The 22,194-nt window shown below is 38.5% G+C and overlaps 1 protein-coding gene across 1 annotated transcript in view; it reads left to right on the top strand.

The window, feature by feature from the left end:
• Nucleotides 1–22,194, top strand: part of LOC127868906 (short transient receptor potential channel 7-like) — a 31,221-nt gene that overhangs the window by 4,002 nt on the left and 5,025 nt on the right. Inside the window, exons 2-15 of the mRNA XM_052411058.1 lie at nt 6,534–6,624; nt 7,114–7,767; nt 8,850–9,029; nt 9,739–9,906; nt 10,661–10,827; nt 11,599–11,693; nt 13,346–13,502; nt 14,096–14,232; nt 14,693–14,877; nt 15,143–15,261; nt 15,548–15,639; nt 19,722–19,802; nt 20,424–20,587; nt 20,950–21,156. Coding sequence (XP_052267018.1) covers nt 6,534–6,624; nt 7,114–7,767; nt 8,850–9,029; nt 9,739–9,906; nt 10,661–10,827; nt 11,599–11,693; nt 13,346–13,502; nt 14,096–14,232; nt 14,693–14,877; nt 15,143–15,261; nt 15,548–15,639; nt 19,722–19,802; nt 20,424–20,587; nt 20,950–21,156 — 2,497 coding nt within the window. The remainder of the gene's footprint in view (nt 1–6,533; nt 6,625–7,113; nt 7,768–8,849; nt 9,030–9,738; nt 9,907–10,660; nt 10,828–11,598; nt 11,694–13,345; nt 13,503–14,095; nt 14,233–14,692; nt 14,878–15,142; nt 15,262–15,547; nt 15,640–19,721; nt 19,803–20,423; nt 20,588–20,949; nt 21,157–22,194) is intronic.

The raw sequence follows: 22,194 nt of genomic DNA, 5'->3' as shown, positions 1-22,194 counted from the left end.
AAGCTGCCTCGCTCATCTAGGGAAAGTAAAACTTAGTGCGCGAGTTGGTAGCAACTTGGTGGCCAGGACAATAAAATGACGAAATTATCCTCGTTCTGGGGAAACTGGGCTTAATGCATGTGCGCAAAGTGTCGTCCTATATTAGCCTGTGCAGAACGCACAGGCTAATCAGTACAAAACTTTCCACATGTATGAAATGTTTAGTTAAAAGTAAGTCTCTTCAAAGCGAAAGTTTCATCCCTGATTAGCCTGTGCGGACTGCACAGACTAATATGAGACGACACTTTACGCACATGCATAAGCCCATTAATTCCAGAACGATTTCAAAGGATTTAAAAAAATCTGACTGGAATACTGCAGTCTTTTGACCGTTGTATGATCAATTGACGAAAAAGGATGGCATTTCAATGTCGTAAAAGTTTAGTGGAAACGCGTTACGTTGATTCTGCAATACCCGAGATAAAACTTCGCGTACATCGAATACACATGTTTTAAGGTTGTTTTGCAAATATATCGGCAATATTCTTGCAATTATAACATTAGTACTGATATTGCTTATACATGATGCGCTTTTTGTAAAGGCATGTTATCTCTTTTACATAATGCCAATGGCTTCTGGTATAAACACAGGTATTTACCAAACGAAACTGAGCTTTTGTTAACAGCGCACCCTTTATGTGTGTTTTTTTGGACTCATATAGTGTTCTTTTAAGGCACGAGTTGGCTGATAAAAGATGGTTTGTTTCAGAGCTAACTAGTACCTCGAGTATTCCCCTGTATTTATAATAGCCCCGTCACACCGGACTGGCGTCCTGACGGCGACCTAAGACTGTGTTTCTGGAAATTTCTGATTGTCGTAGTAAGGACACCAATGACTTTTTCGGTAAAAATGCTGTTTTTCGCCTTCCCGTCACATCAGCGTCCTGGTTTATGGCGTTCTGTGAGTCCTCACGGCGTCATTAATACGTCACTGGTGACCTTACCGCGTTCGTACTGCGTCCTTACGGCGACCATACGTTGTCTTAGCGGCGTCCTTGGCGTTCTTACTGCGTTTTTATTGCGACCATATTCTTTCTGAGGACGCAATAGACGTACAAAGGACGTACTAATGTCGCAATAAGGTCGCCGTACGGTCGCTTGCAGTCAATGATCATTGTCTGTGGGTTTGAGCGGCGACCACACGACGTCCATGGCGACCTTACAGCGACCCTACCACGTCTCTACTTCGACTACCGCGGCTCTATGGCGTCCCTACGACGTCCTTAACAGAACGCCGTAAAGCGCCATGTTCAAAGTGGTCGCCGTGGGCTCGCATCCTGAGCAAAATTCGGCGTCCTCGTCCTTACTGCGTTCCTCCGGCGTCTATGGCGTCCTCACTGCGACCTGGGTCGCCGTAAAGACGCAGTTAGGACGCCAGTCCGGTGTGACGGGGGTATAACACCCTTAAAATGTACATGGAAACGCAGCGAAAATTTATTTCTTAAAATATTTGAAAAATTGATCAATGTACCACCCAATAAGCATATATTAATAATGTTTACAGAAGAAAAGGTCAAAAATATGCATTTATGTGAGAGTCAACAGCAGCCAATTGTTTTGTTTTCTTACAATGCGTCAGATACAGAGCAAAAATACAAACTGAGCGGCGCCTGGGAAAACGGGGCTTAATGCACGTGCGTTAAAGTGTCGTCCCAGATTAGCATGTGCAGTCCGCACAGGTTCATCAGGGGCGACACTTTCCGCTTCGTGGTATATTTCGATTGAAGGAAGTCGATTCTTGGCGGAAATTATGAAGATAAATCGCACCTGTTGAGCCTTTGCGGACTGCACAGGCTATTCAGGGAGAACACTTCAGTGAGCCCAGTGTCCAAGGGCGAGGCTCATAAAGTGATAGTTTGATGCAAAGTACTGCATCCTGTTTTCACAATATCTGATTTTATATTACGTATAGAAAATATTGTTGTCTCAATTTTGGATCATACGAGTTCATAACATGACGAGCTAGACAGATTTACATTGATCACTGTCCAACATTGTAATTAACTCGGAAATACAGTTTTGCCATCTGTAACATATCTCCAACAAGACCCCGGTTTCATGTAATCTAAATCGACCGGTCAATATGTTATTAAGGTATAAAAAAAATGTGTTGATTATAAAGAAAATTAATAAGAATGCGAATACATTTTCTAATAAAATGTTTATAGTTTTATTTCGCCGTATGCATGTTATAATGACCGTATAAATATGAAACAAAATTGCGATCGCGTTGTCTGATAAAAAGTAAATAAAAGTTTTCATGACTAACACCAGCCTCGTCCATGGAGAAAGGGGCTTAACGTATGTGCGAAAAGTGTCCTCCCAGCGTGCAGTCTGCATAGGCAAATCAGGGACGCCACTTTCAGCTTTTCTGAAATTTTCGTTTAAAGTAAGTCTATTGTAAACGAAAATCTGGGCCAAAAAATAAAGATAAATAAATAATAATAATAATAATAATAATAATAATGATAATAATAATAATAATAATAATAATAATAATAATAATAATAATAATAATAATAATGATGATGATGATGATGATGATGATGATGATGATGATGATGATGATGATGATGATGATGATGATGATGATTATGATGATGATTTTACACGTAAGTACCCCCATTACCCTTCATTCTTTAAAGAGCATGTGTATCTGAATTCATTTAAGAAATAAAAAAAACTTTGTAATGTGATATTTAAGAAAGAAATTGACGCGTATAAACGTTCACTGTTGTATTTTTTCCTTTTTTCCGGCTATTTTTTGTTGATTGTATCCCGGCCTCGCACAAGTCTCCCACTGTTGTCTCCAATCTGTAAACAAAAACAGTTTTCTATGAACACGGGTCGATAAACGAGTAATAATAACTGAAAAACTGTCAACCAGTAAATACAAAATTAACAAAATGTAAACATCGCAAATCGATTTGAAGAGACAATTAAGGCTTGAAATGTACACTCTCAAATATGCTGCTACTACTGGTCCTATTTACTGATAACAAACATACACTTATTAAGAGATGTGCTTTTCGTGTAGAAAACCTTTCAAAATGTAATAATGCAAATAATGTTTCATTCCGCATAATTTATTCGAATTTCTATTTTAGGGTTTTATAAACGAGATTTTGAAAGTTTATCTATTTAAATTTGCCATCAAGCAATTACATAAGGAAGGTTATACTTATCCGAACCGCATGTAAAATTTGCTTCTAAAGATAGAATAAAACTGAATTAAGAGTCGCTTAATTGTTTGTAATTGTAAAGTTTGAATATTGCTTATTTAATTATATATTTTCGTTATTACAGATTAAAAAAAGAGTTATCGTTGTGTCATAAAATGTAAATAGTTGATAATTATCCATAAAATGGAATATGTTGAAATTGTGTTTGTTAAGTATTGCTGTAATCAAAAATATGATTTTATCGAAATACGCGGTGTAGTTAACTGTCTGTATATCAATATTATATTTCCTTTATTAACCGGAATCCCTTCTAAACAGGACTTTTACATTGACCAGCGAATGTCAGATTTGGAAGGTTTCGACTTGAATAACAATAATAATAATGTCCAAACCCGAAGTCACGAAGTAGGAAATTCGCTGTTATCATATTGCCTGTGTCACTAAAGTAATTTCCTCCATTCGTCTGTTTTGGCCAAATTACTTATAGGATTGGCACGATGTTGGCAGCCGAAAGTGGACGACTTGTATTGTAAGGAATGCGTTTTCAAACGGACTTCATAATAAATAAGGAAATAAGGATAAACGTTATCGTAGTATCATCTGACTCGCTAAAAGTATGCTATATATACGAGTTTCGTTATGGGAACACTGATCTGAATGCATGTGCGTTAAGTTTTGTGCTAAGCCCAGATTAGCGTTTGCAGTCTACACAGACTTATCAAGGACGAAGCCTGCACTTTTGGAATGGTTTCGTTTGAAGTAACACTCTTTTAAACAAAAATCCAGTTTAGGTGGAAAGTGTCGTCCCCGATTAGACTGTACGGACAAGGGCTTATCTGGTATAACATTTCACGAACAATTGTGAAGTCCATACAGGCTGATCAGGGACAACACTCTCCGCCTATGCTGACGAGAAAAATACATAAAAAACGGAAAGTGTTGTTCCCGATTAGCCTGTGCGCCGATTAGCCTGTGCGCCGATTAGCCTGTGCGCCGATTAGCCTGTGCGGACCCGTTTGCCTATAGTGAGGCTCAGTTTAATCTGTTTAGTGACGAAGCGCCGGATTTGCTCGAAGGCTTGAGGTTTAACTTTATGATAAATGCATCATATAACAGAACAACTGGAAAAAAAGCAGTCTGACGTCAATGATTTACTACTTTCTGCACATAATTATATTCCTGTTATAAATTTTATTACAATTGCATTTGTGTGTGCAGCACACAATATTGAAAAAGATAAATGTTACATTTATTGGGGTCGCTAGGACACGAAACATCTACGTAAATCGCAAAATTTTCATATTATATATACTTAATAAGTCTTCCGCAATGTCTAAACAAGCCGTTTTTTATTTGTTTTAATGTATTTTTGGTAAACTTCTAAGATGAATCATATAATTGAAATGAAATTGTTTATTTCACGGCATTGTACCAAGTTTTGTTTTAATGATAATCAATCATTACATTTATTTACATAATTACATATAATATACGCATATATTTAAGAAGTAAGTGTGGTAAAATTGCTTTCCTGTTAAAAAAGATAAGCATATGCAATACTGACAAGTACGGTGTCCCGAATACAGAGGTCTTGGATGTGACATCAGAGGTCATAGATGTGACATCAGAGGCCATATATGTGACTTCAGAGGTCATAAATGTGACATCAGATGCCATATATGTGACATCAGAGGACATAGATGTGACATCAAAGGACATAGATGTGACATCAGAGGTCACATATGTGACATCAGAGGACATAGATGTGACATCAGAGGTCATAGATGTGACATCAGAGGACATAGATGTGACATCAGAGGACATAGATGTAACATCAGAGGTCATATATGTGACATCAGAGGACATAGATGTGAATCAGAGGACATAGATGTGACATCAGAGGACATATATGTGGCATCAGAGGTCACAGATGTGACATCAAATGGCATAGATTTGACATCAGAGGACATAGATGTGACATTAAAGGTCATATTTGTGACATCAGAGGACATAGATGTGACATTAAAGGTCATATATGTGACATCAGAGGACATAGATGTGACTATGCATGTTTTCTTTATTTCGTTGAACGACCAAGTAACTATATTCCAGGACTAAACAAATCGTTGGGCAACCATATATTACTTATGGGAACGAGAAAGTTAGTCTAAGGAACGGATAGGTAACTTATGAAACGTCATAGTTGAGTCGTGGGAACGACTTAGTCACTCGAAGGTACACCATTGTTATCTCGTGGGAAGGAGTTCGTGAATCGTAGGAACGAGATATCTTAATCGTGGCAATGCCATATCAAATCAATTAAAATATATGTTGTTTAATGCGTATTTCAAAATTGCTGACGAAAGGGAGGATAACATAATTTTGGACGATATGAATAGAGCATAATAAAATGTGGAAAAGATGCGATGTGTATATGTTTTTATTTATGTAGTAACCGGGACTTATTATCTCATTCCAAAGACTGTATGACTTGTTATTCATTTGAACGAGAGACTTTACTCGAACATTATAATTAGCCCATCATAATGCATGATTTTGTGCTATAAGTGTCAAAATGACTGACACGATGAAGACTTGCATAATTTCGAACGCGGAAAGATTCGTGCTTGTAAATGTATTTCAAGTTGAGTGTATTCTCATTGGCTCATCATGTCGTTCGCACGAATAACTAAATCGTTAACAACAGTTAACTATGTCATTACCACAAGTTAGCTATGCGGTTTCCATGACATGCTTAGTCGTTCACACAAGTAAGTTATGCCGTTTCCATGACTTACTAAGTCGTTCACACGAGTAAGTTATGTCATTCATATGACTTACTTATCCGTTCTTGCGATTTATTAAGTCGTCCCCACGACTTAATAAGTAATTGTAACGAATTACTCAGTCGTTCCAATCGACGACTTATTTATGTCTTTCCTACTACTTATTAAGTCATGGGAACGAATCACTGTTTGTAGCGAACGATATAACTTTAAACGTGCGCATGCCACATCCACGCCACAGTAGATATGGCAATCACTGGAGCCGCGTCCTAGAAACACTGGGCTAATGCATGTCCGTAAAGCTTCATCCCAGATTATCCTGTGCAGGCCAATCAGGGACGACTCTCTCCGTCTTTTTTTTCGTTTAAAGTAGGTCTCGTCTAAACGAATAGCCAGTGTAGGCGGAAAGTGTTGTCATTGGTTAGCCTGTGCTAATCTGGGATAATACTTATTGCATATGCGTTAAGCTCAGTTTACACAGACCGCGGTTCATGAAGTCAATAGATTTTCGTTTCTGCTATTGCAGGGGCGCGGATTATGGGACACCGTCAGAACACAAGCGTTCATCTGCAATGCCGTCACAGGGTTCGCTCTTCACGAATTTCGAGGATGTCCAGGTACTTATTTAATATTATTTTGAGCCTCTCTGGAAAAAGGGAGCTGTATGGATGCGCGTAAAGTGTCGTCCCGGATTAGCCTGTGCAGGCAACTGTTATGAAATCTTTTTAATGAAGTCTATTCTAAACGAAAGTCAGGTTTCGGTAGAACGGGTCGTCCCTTATTAACCCGTGCAAATCGCACATAGTCATCTGGGGCGACATATTAAGCACATGCAGTCAGCCCAGTTTTCACAGAAAGAGGCTCATTAATATAATAAAAACGCTTTCATTTTGTGACAGAAATAGATGTAGAAATAGACAGAACGTTGAATTCTGTATACGTTTTCGGTAATAACTATTTAATCAAGGACCAAGTATTTCTTTCCGAGTCGCGCTGGAATAACTGGCCTTGATGCATGTACACACAGTTTTGTCACAGATTAGCCTCTGCGGTCCGCAAAGGTTTCTCAGGGACAACACGTTATGCCATAAACTGGATTTTTGCAGTTGACGGACGAGGAGCGAGTGTACCTGACCGCCGCCTACCTGGGTGACTTGGGCGTGCTGCGACAGTCCGTGGAGGATGCCGTGGAGTCGTCCCTCAACGTGAACTGTCTGGACTACATGGGGCGCTCGGCGCTCCATCTCGCCATAGACAGCGAGAAACTGGATGTCATAGAAGTGCTCCTGGACAACCTGAGTTTCAACTGTATCGAGGAGTCATTGCTTCACGCGATAAGTAAAGGCGCGACTAAAATTGTGAAAATAATCACGGAACACCCGAACTTTATGGAGGGTGAGGATAGATTAAGGAGACTCGGTGTTGGTGAAGCCTTTTTCAGAACCGAAGAAAAAAGTCAATTTTCACCGGATATAACCCCTCTTATACTAGCAGCTCATTACAACAACCATGAAATAATTCAAATGTTCCTCTCTAGAAATCATAGAATCGAAAAGCCGCACCCGATCTCGTGTACGTGTAATGATTGTGTCACCAGACAGAACTATGACTCACTGAAGCGGTCACGGTCGCGCCTGAACGCGTATCGCGCCTTGGCCAGTCCCGCCTATATGGCCCTCTCAAGCCCAGACCCAATCATGACAACGTTCGAGCTCAGGCAGGAAATGATGAAACTGGCGGAAATCGAAAAGGAGTTTAAGGTACGTAAACATTTTAGCCTCGATCTAAAAAATTGGGACACAATTCATGTGAGTAAAGTGTCATCCCAGATTGGCCTGTGCAGTCCGCACGTGCTAATCAGGGACGGCAATTTCCGGTTTTATTGAATGTTTTGAAAGGAAGTCTCTTTAATGAGAACATCCAGTTTATACAAAAAGTGTCGTCACTGAGTAGCCAGTGCGGACTGCACTTACTAATCTGGGCGACACTTCACGCACATGCATTAAGCCCCGTTTCCTGATTTCTTTAATTTGTGGAAGCTAGCATTCCTCGTACACATTAAAAACAAACTATAAAAAATATTTCTTATTAAACGTATTTCTAATAGAAACCATGCCCCAATATTGTGAAGGCTTGTATTGGCCGATTGAATTTCTGGATCATCGCAAATTATTGCTTATATATTATGTGCCCAGTAAAACATCTACTAATGCTCTCAGTTCTTTGACGTACATAATTTCCTCTGGTAGAAAGATGCTAAAATCAGTGGATGCTTTATTTACAAATTAATTACATTACCGTAACATTCTTTTAAGCAATATTTAATGAATGCGGGATGTATATTAATCGTGCGATGCTGCGCAATTTAGTAATCGTAGGTAATTTATCTACCCACAGACATTCATGCCCACGAGGGAATGTTTTACTCGAACAACGCAGCATCTGAAAAAAATACTAACATCGAAAACAAATGATGAAAATTCAATCATGAAATCCAGCTGGTGCTATGTATCGACGGTTATATATTTACGTGCGATTATACGTGTGCGTCGAGGCAGTTTGAGACTCGTGCTGTGAAACTGGGCTTAATGCATGTGCGTAAAATATCGTCTCAGATTAGCCTGTGCAGTACACACAGGCTAATCAGGGACGACACTTTCCGCTGCTATGGTATTATCTATTAAAGCAAGTCTCTTTTTAATGGACATACAGATAAGGCGAAGGTTGTCGACCCTGATTAGACACTGATTAGCGTATGCTGACTGCACAGGCTTATCTGGGATGGCACTTTACGCACATGCATTTAGTCCGGTTTTCCCAAAACACGGCTATTTCATTTCAGAGTGAGTACCTGAGTTTAGTCGAAAAGTGCATGAATTTCGCGTGTGAGTTGATGGATCTGTGCCGTGGGACGCAGGAGGTGGAGGCGGTGCTCAGCGAGGGTAGCGACTGCTCGTCCGACCAGGGCAAGCGTGACCCGCTCGCAAGACTGAAAATGGCCATACGATACCAAGAGAAAAAGGTCATATATAACGATTTATAATAATCATCAGGTTTAATGCGTGTGTCTAGTGTCTAGTGTGATTAGCCTTTCGACGCTTTCCGCATTAGTAGAATTACATGTTAAAAATAAGTCGAAACGAAAACCCAGTCTAAGCGGAAAGTGTCGTCCTTGATTAGCCTGTGTGGACTGCACATGCTTATCTGGAACGACACTTTTCGCACATGTATTTAACACTGTTTTCCCAGAGCGAGGTTTATATGAGCGCAATAATTGATCAGAAACTATTTGATAACCTTTATCCAAACACTTACTGTTGTGATACTTGAGGATCAATTAGCGCTGACTACATGAACTAAACAAACCAAGTGTTACAACTGATGTATGCTTACCTTAAAAAAATACACTGTGTATCCAATAGGGTGAATCGCCTCTTGCTATTATTGCCAATAACGCCCCATTGATGGTTGTTGGCACAGTACATCATAAAAGTACCCCGCTCACTTTTAAGTATACTTCAATATACCACGGGTACGAACAATGCGCTTCAAGGCACCCAACTCCTGCGTAAAGTCCGCACAGCCTTATCATGGACGACACTTGCCGCCTAGACCTGAGTTTTATTTAAATGAGACTTGCAAAAAAGCGGAAAAGTCGTCCCAGATAAGCCTATGCGGACTGCACAGGCAAATCTTGTTCGACACTTTACGCACATGCATGTTGTGTTCAGTTTGTCGCCCACCCCAACTGCCAGCAGCACATGACGTCCATATGGTACGGCTCGGAGATGGGTTTCCTGCAGAGCTTCAACTGGATACGGGAGACAGTGTACGCGGTCCTCTTTCTGCCAGCCATCCCCTTCCTGTGCGCGGTCTACGTGTTCCTGCCCAACTCCAAGGTATACACTTAAGTTCAGTTTAAGTATATTTATTTTAGCTCAAATGCATCGAACGCCTTCGGTTTATTGAAACACTCCCGTTTCCTGGGTAGAACCAGTACTTCGTGTCTTTTAGGGAGATCTAATGATCGCTCCCTAAGTGGAGCTGGTCGGAGACCATATTCACTACGCCACGTCGATACACTTTAGTGTCGTCACATTATAAAACGTTTGAAATCTCGCTTGTATATTGTAATGTTACTACATTTATGAATCTGTTGAATGGATACCATAATCATATATTTCTTTCATAACAATTAAAAAGGATATAAACAGTTTTCACATATACCGATTTTGCGTTACGTAGGTTTTACAATCAAGTCAGCACATTCATAAGTTGCTGTAGTATATATATGAGCCGCGCTCTTGGAAAACGGGGTTTAATGCATGTGCGCAATCAGGGACGACACCATTCGCTTAAATGGATTTTTTCTCAGAAATGAATTCTCTTCTAGACGATAATCTAGTTAGGTAGAGAGTATAAGATCAGCATGTGCAGTCCGAACAGGCTAATTATGGACGACAAATTCCGCTTTAATGGATTTTTTCCTAGACAGACAGTCTCTTCTAAACGAAATGCAGTATAGGCGGACGATGTTGTCCCTGATTAGCCTGTGCGAGATATGGGACGACACTTATGCACATGCATTAAGCTCCGTTTTCCTAGAGCATGGGTCTTATAAGTACTTATGTTTTTGTGGCGGCTGCCTGTCAGCTGGGCTCCATCATGCGGTGTCCGGTGACGAAGTTCATAACGCACACGACGTCACACTTGTGTTTCCTCATGCTGCTCGCCGTCGCCACGTTCCGGATATCCGAGAGCAGCGTGTCCATCCGCTCAACAGCCGACCTGCAGCTTCCCAACAACGCGCACTTCTCGAGGTACGATTAGTGAAACGAGTCTTGCTCTGGCAAAACGGAACTTAATGTAGTTGTACAAAGTATCGTCCCTGCTTAGCCTGTGCAGTCCACATAGGCTAATCAGTTGTGACAGTTTCCTCCTACACTGGGTTTTTGCCAATAGAGACTTGCTACAAACAGAAACTACAATAAAAGCGTAAAATTTCGACCCTGATTAACCATTGTGAACTGTATTAGCTTATCATGGACGGCACTTCAAACACATGAAGCCTTGTTTACCAAGCGCGATGCTAAACTATCGAATTTAATGACTAAAAAATAACATCTAATTTCTCATTGAATATGCTCATCTTTTAGTTTATGTTATATATTTCAAATAAAGATTGAACATGCGTCATTATCTTACATATATTACCGTGATTTGATAAGAAATGAATACATGTACTACCATTATTTATGAATATGCATGTGTATGTTTGTAAGTGGTACATATGTTCCGTCCCATTAATACTTACTTGCAAACAAACACTTACATACTGACCGTGATTAAAAATACGCGTATACTTGTATATATGTTTTGTGTTATAACTTGAATAAATTGCAGATGCGTGCTATAACGCACGTTACCAAAATGATTTATATCGTCTGCTATCAGTTCACAATTTACAGAAACGTTAGTAACCATCATGGTTTATATATTCTTCTTTCAGTTCTCATATTTTTCAGTTAACATAACATACATGTATCATGCATGACTTTAAAGTGAACTAATTGTTGATGTCTTTATTACAGAGAAGAAAAGATAGAAAGTTTGCTAAAAGAAACATTACGACCTGCGAGCACCTTACTAACTCATGTACAAATGTGTATTGTATTTTGGATATTAGGTAAGTACGTACGGTTCATTTGAGCCTCTTTCTAAAAAAAACTCGACTTAAGCATAGGTCATCGGGTTTATATCGTTAAACTTTATTAATATTTTCTCTCTGAAGGGTGTTTCTTGTTTGATTAATTTTTTTAGCAGTCACATAAACAACCAAGCTATGTAATATGTATCTTTTTACACCCATAATTGCTGCTTCTTCCTGTATTTGCGCGATGATGATCTGAAATATTAACTATATGATGCTATATTGTTAAATCTTTTTCAAAAAAGAAGGGATGTAGGCTAGTTGAATCTTGTTCGTAATTTCATTTCATCGTTCCTGAAAAAGTTGTAACTCTGTTGCTCTGGTCTTCATCCTACCATTGAGTAATTAAATGGTAATTACATTGAAAGCGTTTTAATTCCCTTGTATTATTGTTTTTGAGTTGCAATGCTACGATGTTAAATTTTATTTACACTTATATGTATCATGAATATTGCTGGGCCAACTGTGAGGTTGAGCGCTCCAACACCGATTTAAACCCCCAATGTTTTGCATTGACCGTTCCAATGCGCTGACCCCAGCTTTATTCTTTTATGTGTCTATGTTGTTTCATATTGTGCTGTTTCGTACTGTTTGGCAATTGGTCACTTGCCTTAAATAAAAGACCAACTAATTGTTTATAATGAGAATGCAATACTGCTTCAGCAACTGGAGTTCCACTTCTTTATATTAATGCATGTGCGTGAATTGTCGCCATAGATTACCCTGTGAAGTCCTCACAGGCTTATTACAGACGATACTTTCCTCCTTTTATGGAATGTTTCGCTTAAAAGAAGTATTTTTAAAACGAAAATCCATTCTATGCGGAAATTGTCGTCCCTTATAAGCCCGTATTAGCTGCACAGGCTAATCTCGGACGACACTTTACGCCATACATTAAGCAGAGTTTTATCTGAACGCGGCTGATATTGTAGAGCTAATTACGGAAAATAATTCGAAATGAACGCAATTATAGTTCAAATAGTAACTCGCGGTGGTCCATTATCAAACTTGCAATTATACCTGACGGAGTCATTGGTCGTGGATTGATACTCTCTAAAATTGTCTCAAAGTAGTTTCTGAAATAGACATTTCATTACAATTAAAATCTATCGCACTGAACCGAATGAATTTTGAATGATAATGATATTACTAAATGTAATGGAAATTGTAAAGTATATGTGTTTCCATTATTACCATTTCCGCATTGACATTCATTCTGAGATCTTGCATGGGTGTTCCTGATGTGCGTATATCATGTCAAAAATCATGTCATTTACAGATGTCGTTTGAATACGATTTATTTTAGAATAATTATTTGTGATAGCTTTACTAATCACATGTCAATGTTTGCACCGATGACCAGCTATTAACGATTGCGATGCGTCTTTTAAGCTTTTTGTTAATTTGGTTCTCAATCAACGAAAGCCACGTGCTTGCCATTACATCTACATCATTTGGAAAAGGGTAAATAAGTTAGTGTTTTATGTCACTAGTGCACATTTATATGACAGATAGATATTCATGAATGGAGGGAAATAAAAGTATATCTATCTATCTTTCTATCTTTCAAGATCTACATCTTAAGAGCACATCTTATTTCGTCACCTTCGCTTTATTTTCTATTCTAGGTTTGTTATGGATAGAATGTAAGCAGATCTACAGCTCAGGGGGCCTGTCCTATTTCGTCAACTACTACAACTTTATGGACTACAGCGTTCTCTCCATGTACCTCGCCTCCTACGTTCTCAGATTCTTCACCGAGTACATGGTGGCAGAGGCGGACAGGTCCGTGGAGCATGTGTTTGAGCAGCGCTCTCGGAAAACTGGGACTAATACACATGCGTATAATGTCGTCCCAGATAAGCATGTGCAGTCCAGAAAGGCTGATCAGGGATGACACTTTCCGCTATTATTATTATTAAAGAATGTCTCTTGTAAACGAAAATCCATTATCAGCTGAAGCTGTGGTCCCTTATTAGCCTGTGCGGAATGCACAGTGTAATCTGGGATAACACTTAAAGCACATGCAATAGATCCAGTTTTCCCAGAACTAGTCTCATTTATATTTATGTCTTGAAGTGAGCTATACAAAAATACCATTACCATAAACATACACCCTTACATCACATGTATATCTGCTGCAATACTTGATTTATTAACATGATCTGAAACTTAAGGTTATCAAAAGTTCCACCCCACATGATCCAATGTGTGTTGAATTATCAATGAGCAAAGGTTTGTTCTTTGAAACGCATATTAAATAACTCACAGTTTCATCAGCACTTTTTAAATTTGACCAATATAACGATTGATATTACGTCATAGCTGACGACATTGCAATGAGAAAAATCTATAATCTCAATACTTGTTTCCTGTAGCTATTTCCGGGGCACGCGACGCGCACGTGAGCTACTCGTGCAGGGTCACGTGCAGGAGAACTACACGCTCTTCAACTTGCTGTTACAAGAAATAAAGGATCCGATGAACCATCCTCGAAATTACTTCATGGAAGCATGTGAGTGTTACTTATACGTTATCAGTACAACCTAGCCTTTGAGACGGATGAAACCTTCGAGACATGATACCCTTTTATAACATTTATGATATTGATTTCTACGGCCGTTTGTGTTTGACAGAATCCGTAAACCGTTGGTGGCATATGCGCATCCACGCACGTGCGTTTATAGTAATTGTTAACCCTAACGTATGCCTTATTATCTTGCATCACCGTGGTCTGTGTTAAATGCATGTGCGTGTCGTCCAAGATTAGCATGTGCAGTGCATACAGGCTTATCCGGAACGACACTTCCCGCTTTATGGTATTATCTGTTTAAAGGAAGTATCATCCTAGCAAAAATACAGTTTCGGCGAAAGTATCGTCCCTGAATGGCATGTGCAGACTGCAATCTGGGAGAAACACTTTGCGCACATGCATTAAGCCCATTTTTGCCAGAACAAGCTCTGTATAACTTCAGCTCGCTTCAAATGGAAGATGGACGACCCGGAGATTGTGTCGGACGTTTTGTTTGCTATTGCCAACGTTATCAGCTTTGCTCGAACCACTTACCTCATGCCTGCTTTCGAAGTGTTGGGCCCACTTCAAATATCTTTGGGCAGAATGATCGGAGACATAACCCGCTTCTTGGTGCTATTTACTTTGGTATGTTCTTCGATGCTACGTCTATTGAAACCAATTTATACATTATATGTATGCACCGAAATATTGGATAACAAATATCGAATATGCAAAAGTTTTACATTAAAACTTAAAAGTGATTTTGCTACGGAATATTTTTAATTTAGTGGCAATAATGTAATGGTAACAAGCATAAACTGTCTAAAACTTTGATATGGGTGCGCTTCACGTTGTCGTCCGTTGCTATGTGTTGTATTTCTGTTGCTAGGTGATGTATTTCTGTTGCTAGGTGTTGTTTTCGTTCATGGTGGGTATGCACAACCTGTACTGGTACTACGGCACACAGCGTATACAGATGACCATGAACGGGCATACGGTACAAGTGTTCGCAGCGGAGGCGTTCCAGGGGTAAGAAACAGGGATACGAAATACGAGTAACAGCAATGCTTGATATTATAATAAATATCAATAATTGATTGGTTAGAGCGTTTTTTTGATAATATGCAATTTGAATGTGCGTTGTGTTAGCCTCTCTCAAAGAAAACTGGTTTAAATGTATGTCCGTCAAGTGCCGTCCTATATAAGCCTGTGCAGTCCGCACAGGCTAATCAGGGACGACACTTTCCGCCTTAACTCAATTTCGCTAAGAACCCCGTTTTCCTAGATTAAGATTCATACATTTCTCCATTTGTAGCCTCAGACAGACGTTCTACAGCCTGTTTTGGTCGATTTTTGGTCAGGTCAGCATCACAGACATAAACGTGAAGCACCCGGGACCCGGCGGAAGTAAGATATTAAATTGTTTAGGGAATTTGTGACATACTGATTTTTTTATTTTATTTTTTAGCGCACATTCATGCTCCCACTTAAGAAAGGTCATATTGATTTTCCTTTGTCCGTCTGCCCTACCGCCAGAGTTTTTGTCACATACTCAATCAAAGTACTGACAGTTCTGGTGTGACGATGCTTTTAAAGAGGATTGATATAAAAGCATCTTTTTAAATTTATCTACATCACCACAATTGTGTATGTGGGTACGAAAATTTTGCGTAAAAAAAATATGCCAAAGAAAAATTTGGTACGAAAAAAACGTTTGGTTACTAAAAAAAAAAATTGGGTAGGAAAAAAATTGCGTACGAAAAAAAATTGGGTACGAGCCAAAATTTGTGAACGAAAAAAAATTGGGTACGAAACAAATTGGGTACAAAAAATGTAGGGTACGAAAAAAAAATTGGGGGTACGGTGAAGTAGTTCCCGTGGGGAACTTGATCCATTCAACGAAACTGGGAGGCGGGTTACATTCTCGATTAAATATAACAAGAAATATCTTTAAAAAGATATTCGACGTGTACTTTCTGTACCAATTATCTTTAAAAACGTTCTGTAACAGTAAAACGTTTATGGGTTATAACATTACGTTTCAGCATATAAATTCAAAATTTGACATGCTCTTTAATTACACCATGCTCTTTAATTTCACATGTATATCATACCAAACTTTATATTTCGTTGTTTCTTTTCCTAAGTTAATGATGCTATGTGTACGGACGTGATTTAACATGCCCATGTGCATGAACATATAATTTTTCTCTTTTGATTATTTTTTTTTCTCTTATTCAATAAGCTTAGACATGTTTGTTCGTTAAGAACGGCAATAATTTTATGATGATTCCCGAAAGTAGCTATGAGCGCATAGCCGTAAGAGCACTTGAATACGTGAGTTCGCCCATGGTAAGGTTAACTATATCTCCGCGATATAACCTAATATGTGTTTAAAACAGCAAACAATATCCAACAAACGAATGAATTATCAAACTTAGTATGTGCACTGATGTGGCTCTGTAATTTCTGTTTGAAAAGTTTATTAAATATGGAAAATTCGTTTTCGTTACACTCAAGATCGCGTTGAAAGTTAATTATACACGTTTTAATTCGCAATTTATTTACTGAATCACGACAAATGTCAAATACAATACAGAAAATGCATAGTTGTTTCATTGATCTATAAACATATCAAAATTGAATATAACTGATTTAAAATGAACGTTTTCAAACTATTAATAAATCTTTTTCCCAGAATATGCTGTCCTATTTACAGCTGAGCTTCCTATACCTTTATCAATGACAATCAGCGAGGTATTCCGATTAGAAAAATCGAGCTATCTCAATCGGACTGGCTCGGTCTTTTACATAGGTCGCCATTGTGAAGAATTTTTCGGCGTAAGCTGTATTAAGCCAGCTTTTCACCCTGACTTGACCTTTGTAAGTGTCCAATAATACTCAAATAAAATTTCCCGCGGCTAGGTACGAATGAATACACTTCATTTATTCCATTGGCTGATTTGAGTATAACACCAGAACATTGGAAACATATCCGCGTCTTTGTAACACTGTTTTACAGCATGAAACAATTTTATCTCTAATGAAAAGGCTCAATAGATAGAACAGTTTTACAATCAATTTTCGACATAAATACAGTTTGTGCGTTCACCTTTTATTTTCAGGGAATTACCAGCGCAAAAGCGTTTATACTAAAGGCTATGTTGTCATATTTAGTACTTACTTGCATTGCATTTCAACCCGCGAGGTTTCGGGTCAATTCGCGGCCATTTGTGAAAGTCACAGTTTACATACAGTTCATCACCGGAGTTCGCAGAAGGGGTTGCGTTCATTGTGTTACACCGGTCTTACTGACAATAACGTAGTGACTGTAATGCATTGCATTCCAATCCGCAAGGTATCAAGGTCAGTTTGCGGTCAGTTGCAGAAATCTTTATATAAACGCCGTCTCGTAAACTTTGTGCACTTGAAGTCTGTTTTGATCAGAAAGATACTAAATAAAGATATTCGGCGATATTATTGTGGTATGTCAATCATCGATTTTTAATATGGTTTCAACATTTGCATGATAAGGACCAATTTTGATAAAATTAATTAGAAATATTTATCCATTTAGACCAGTTTATTAAGCATGAGCACAATAATTCACTATACTATAATTATGCAATTAAATAAGATTCGAGTATTGCCGGCTGACCTATATGCACTCGTTTATTTTCATGTTTCTTGTGTTTTTCTATTCTGTAAATATAGATATTTGAGTTATAATATCACATAAAGCAAAATAAGCCACGAAATCTGGCGCAACACCCCGTAATTGATTTGCTTATGATGTAGCTAAGAACTGCGCAGAAAAAAGGCATCCGCTACTTTTTATCTCATAGAGATAACTTTTGATCGTTCATAAACATCGACCACAATCAACGCCGTATATCTTTTTTAAAGATATTTCTTGTTTCATGGTATGCTAACTTAGACGAGCTGCTTCGCAGCATCGTCAAAAAGTATATCAGCTTGAGTGAGCAAACTTTATTCGTATATGTATCATCATGTAGAAACTACTGGGAATTCCGGTGCTTTTTTGTTCAAAATAAGCAGAGTTGTGGTCCTTTTAAAGATTCTGTCAGATAGCCGTGTTTTGCAGTCGCACACTTATAGAAAAATATACATTAAAACTGACTGTTTAAAAAGAATTGGATTAACACATATTTTCTCAAAATAATCGCCACCGCGGGGGTTTAAAATGCGAATAAACAAAGCCAGAACTCGTCAATATTGCCAGTCGGTATTTATTCATACTGTGTGGATGGTTAAACAGTGCTTACATGATTTTGTACACAATATATATCAACAAATTTCGGAAAATTACAGATAAGCAATCCAAACTTTTAATGCGTGTGACTCGAAATGTTTTGCTGCTAGAATGATAAAACAGTACAACCATATTAAATAGTACTTTAAAATTGCGCAACTATCTTTTTGTGCGCAGTTATTTTACGACATCAGCTTTTTATGTCCCCCACTATAGTAGTGGGGGACATATTGTTTTTGCCCTGTCTGTTGGTCTGTTGGTCTGTCTGTTGGTCTGTCTGTTTGCGCCAACTTTAACATTTTGCAATAACTTTTGCTATATTGAAGATAGCAACTTCATATCTGGCATGCATGTGTATCTCATAAAGCTGCACATTTTGAGTGGTGAAAGGTCAAGGTCAAGGTCATCCTTCAAGGTCAGAGGTCAAATATATGTGGCCAAAATCGCTCATTTTATGAATACTTTTGCAACAGTGAAGATAGCAACTTGATATTTGGCATGCATGTGTATCTCATGGAGCTGAACATTTTGAGGCGTGAAAGGTCAAGGTCAAGGTCATACTTCAAGGTCAGAGGTCAAATTTATGTGGCCCAAATCGCTTATTTTATGAGTACTTTTGCAATATTGAAGATAGCAACTTGATATTTGGCATGCATGTGTATCTCATGGAGCTGCACATTTTTTGAGACAAAATAAAATATGGGGTACCCACACTAGTTCGTATATAATAGTTTGTTACTAGATGAAGCAGTTATATACATCAGTTGTGCCCAAACATAGAAATTTGTGCAGTCCTTGGATGTGTGAAAATTGTTTTTACAAAATCTCTCATTTGCTGGTACAAATTGCTGGATCGGAATAGATTTAATAAAACAAAAACAGATAAATGCTCTTCAGTAACATATTAATATATATGTTAATACCGATTGACTTTGTACATATAAAGTGGAGCTGTCAAAATCAAAAATGAACAAAATACGTAAGTAATATAAGTTTATTAACTCAGTTGTATTTACACTATCGCAGCAGGTAATCTCGTTAATTAATAACACTTAACAAATGTGTTGTATTGGCTATGTAACAATCCCATGGGCTATTCTGGCACATAACTGTTTGCAATTTTCTGAGTGCTCTTCTAGTATATAACTATTTGACATTTTACCACCTGGGATGTGTGCATGTTCTAACATGTATCGACGTATTTCCCCCTTGCAAGTTCGTCAGTGCATGCTGCTCGACAGTGACAGGAACAAAATTCTGTGTACGGACGGGGTCCAGCAAAACTCGAGCCGAGCAGGTACTCAGGCGTCGCATGTTGCACGTGCACAATAGCAATAACTGTATGAGCCTCGATTCGGCAAAACTGGGCTTAATGCATGTGCGTAAAGTGTCATCCCTGTTTATCCTGCGAAGGCTTCACGGGCAAATCATGGACGAGACTTTCCGCGTTTATGCTATGCTTCGTTTAAAGGAAGTCTATTCTTAGTGAATATCCAGTTTAGGCTTGAAGTGTCGCCCATGATAAGCCTGTTCGAACCGCACAGGCTTATCAGGTATGACACTTGACGCACATGCCCCATTTCTCCTGAGCGCGGCTCTACTTGTGTAGTGAATAGAGGATAGCATGGCCATGATCCGATATACAAAATGATCGTAAATGTGGCGGTTGTAATCACAAATTTAGTATTTTCTTCAAACTGTTAAGCCGGTTTTACAAACAAATGTGTTATAAGTTTTTCAGGAATCAGTGCATAATTAACGAAAATATATTTTCAGCAACACTTTCTCGAAAGTTTTCATAAATGCTCAGCGTAAAATGTTAAAAATATCACAGATATAAATGCAAACCCTAGTTATGTAAAGTTTTTTTAATGTTATATTTATAAAAAAAACAGCAATCTTCTTCGTATGTTTGTAGTTTACAGCGCCGGTCATGGCTCCGTTTCGGACTATACGGAGAGCAGCACGGACATCGTGGAAGGAGTCGGTCTCATGCTGTTTGCTATCTACCACGTTGTCATTATCATCGTCCTTATCAACATGCTCATCGCTATGATGAGTCATTCCTTTGAAGCAATACAGGTACATACGAGTCTCGTTATGGGAAAACTGGGCTTAATGCATGTGCGTAAAGTGTCGTCCCAGATAAGCCTGTGCAGTGCGCCCAGGCTTGTCATGGACGACACTTTCCGCCTTTACTTGATTTTCGTATAAAATGTACATTCTTTAAACGAAAATTATGATCAAAGCGGAACGCTTTGTCCCTGATAAGTCTTTGTGGACAGCACAGGCTTATATAGGACGGCACATTATGCACATGAATTAAGCCTAGTTATTTTCCAAAACGGAGCTGTACTGCAAAGAGTTTTAAAACTCAGTTATGTGTATCAATTCATTATTGCTTGTCAGCAAATAAGAGAAGTTTACATGTGATCATGTTTTAGGGCGACTGTGATGTCGAATGGAAGTTCGCTCGAACCAAGCTCTGGATGAATTACATGGACGATGGAAGCACACTTCCGGTTCCGTTTAACATGATCCCTTCTCCGAAGTCGTTCTGTTACCTCTGGAGCTGTTTTCGCCAACTCTGTGTTAGCAAAGAAAAAGGAAAGGAAAATTATGAAAGAAAAATAAGAAAAACATTCATAAAGGTAACCGCATAGTTCAAAATGTAATGTTTCAATATTTTAACGTATTAAAACGACGTTATAAATAGAGAGGATAATAGTAGATCTAGCTGGTATGCAGCCGTATTGCAAGACTTTGATATGCAGTTAGCAACAGGAGGATACATCGCTCACATACTCGGAAACAGGAGGATTAACAGTAATTGGCACTTGATTAACTTACATTATAAGAAATGTGTTTAATTCGCGCTTGATTTACTTACAGTATAAGAAAGGTATTTAATTGGCGCTGGATTAACTGACAGTATATGAAAATTGTTTAATTGACGCTTGATTTACTTACAGTATAAGAAAGGTGTTTTATTCGCGCTTGATTTACTTACAGTATAAGAAAGATGTTTAGTTGGCGCTGGATTAACTTACAGTAAAAGAAAAAAATTATTTGACGCTGGATCAATTTACAGTATCAGAAAATTGTTTAATTGGTTGCTGGATTAACTTACAGTATAAGAAAGATGTTTAATTGACGCTGGATTAACTGAAAGTGTAGGAAAGGCGTTTAATTTGCGCTGGATTAACTTATAATATAATTAAGGTGTTAATTGCGGATGGATGAACGTACTGTACAAGAAAGATGTATTAACTTAAAGTATTAGAAAGGTGTTAAATTGGCGCTGGATTAACTTTCTGTATATGAAACGTGTGTTAAATTGGCGCTGGATTAACTTACAGTATAAGAAAGGTGTTTCATGGGCGCTACAGGGTCAGTCACGTGGCGCCGTGGAAACATCCTTCTCGTGCTGTACAGATAACGACTGACATGCTCGCCGGATGTACCAGTGACTTGGGGACACCGTTGGAGGATCCAAGGTCGTCGGGAAATACACAGAACAAAAGAGAATGGCAAAACGTGCATCGAAGCCTGTGATTTGATGACTTTATCTTTTACTTTATTTGTTAATTCTTGAAAAATTCATCAACCATGTTTGACACAAAAGGGAAGCACGTTAAACTAATGTTTATCATATTGCACATTTGCAGCGAAATTATTATCAATTAAGT

The sequence above is a fragment of the Dreissena polymorpha genome, chromosome 2 (assembly GCF_020536995.1).
Source record: "Dreissena polymorpha isolate Duluth1 chromosome 2, UMN_Dpol_1.0, whole genome shotgun sequence".
NCBI classification, from domain to species: domain Eukaryota; kingdom Metazoa; phylum Mollusca; class Bivalvia; order Myida; family Dreissenidae; genus Dreissena; species Dreissena polymorpha.
This window is presented reverse-complemented; position numbering and strand designations above follow the sequence as displayed.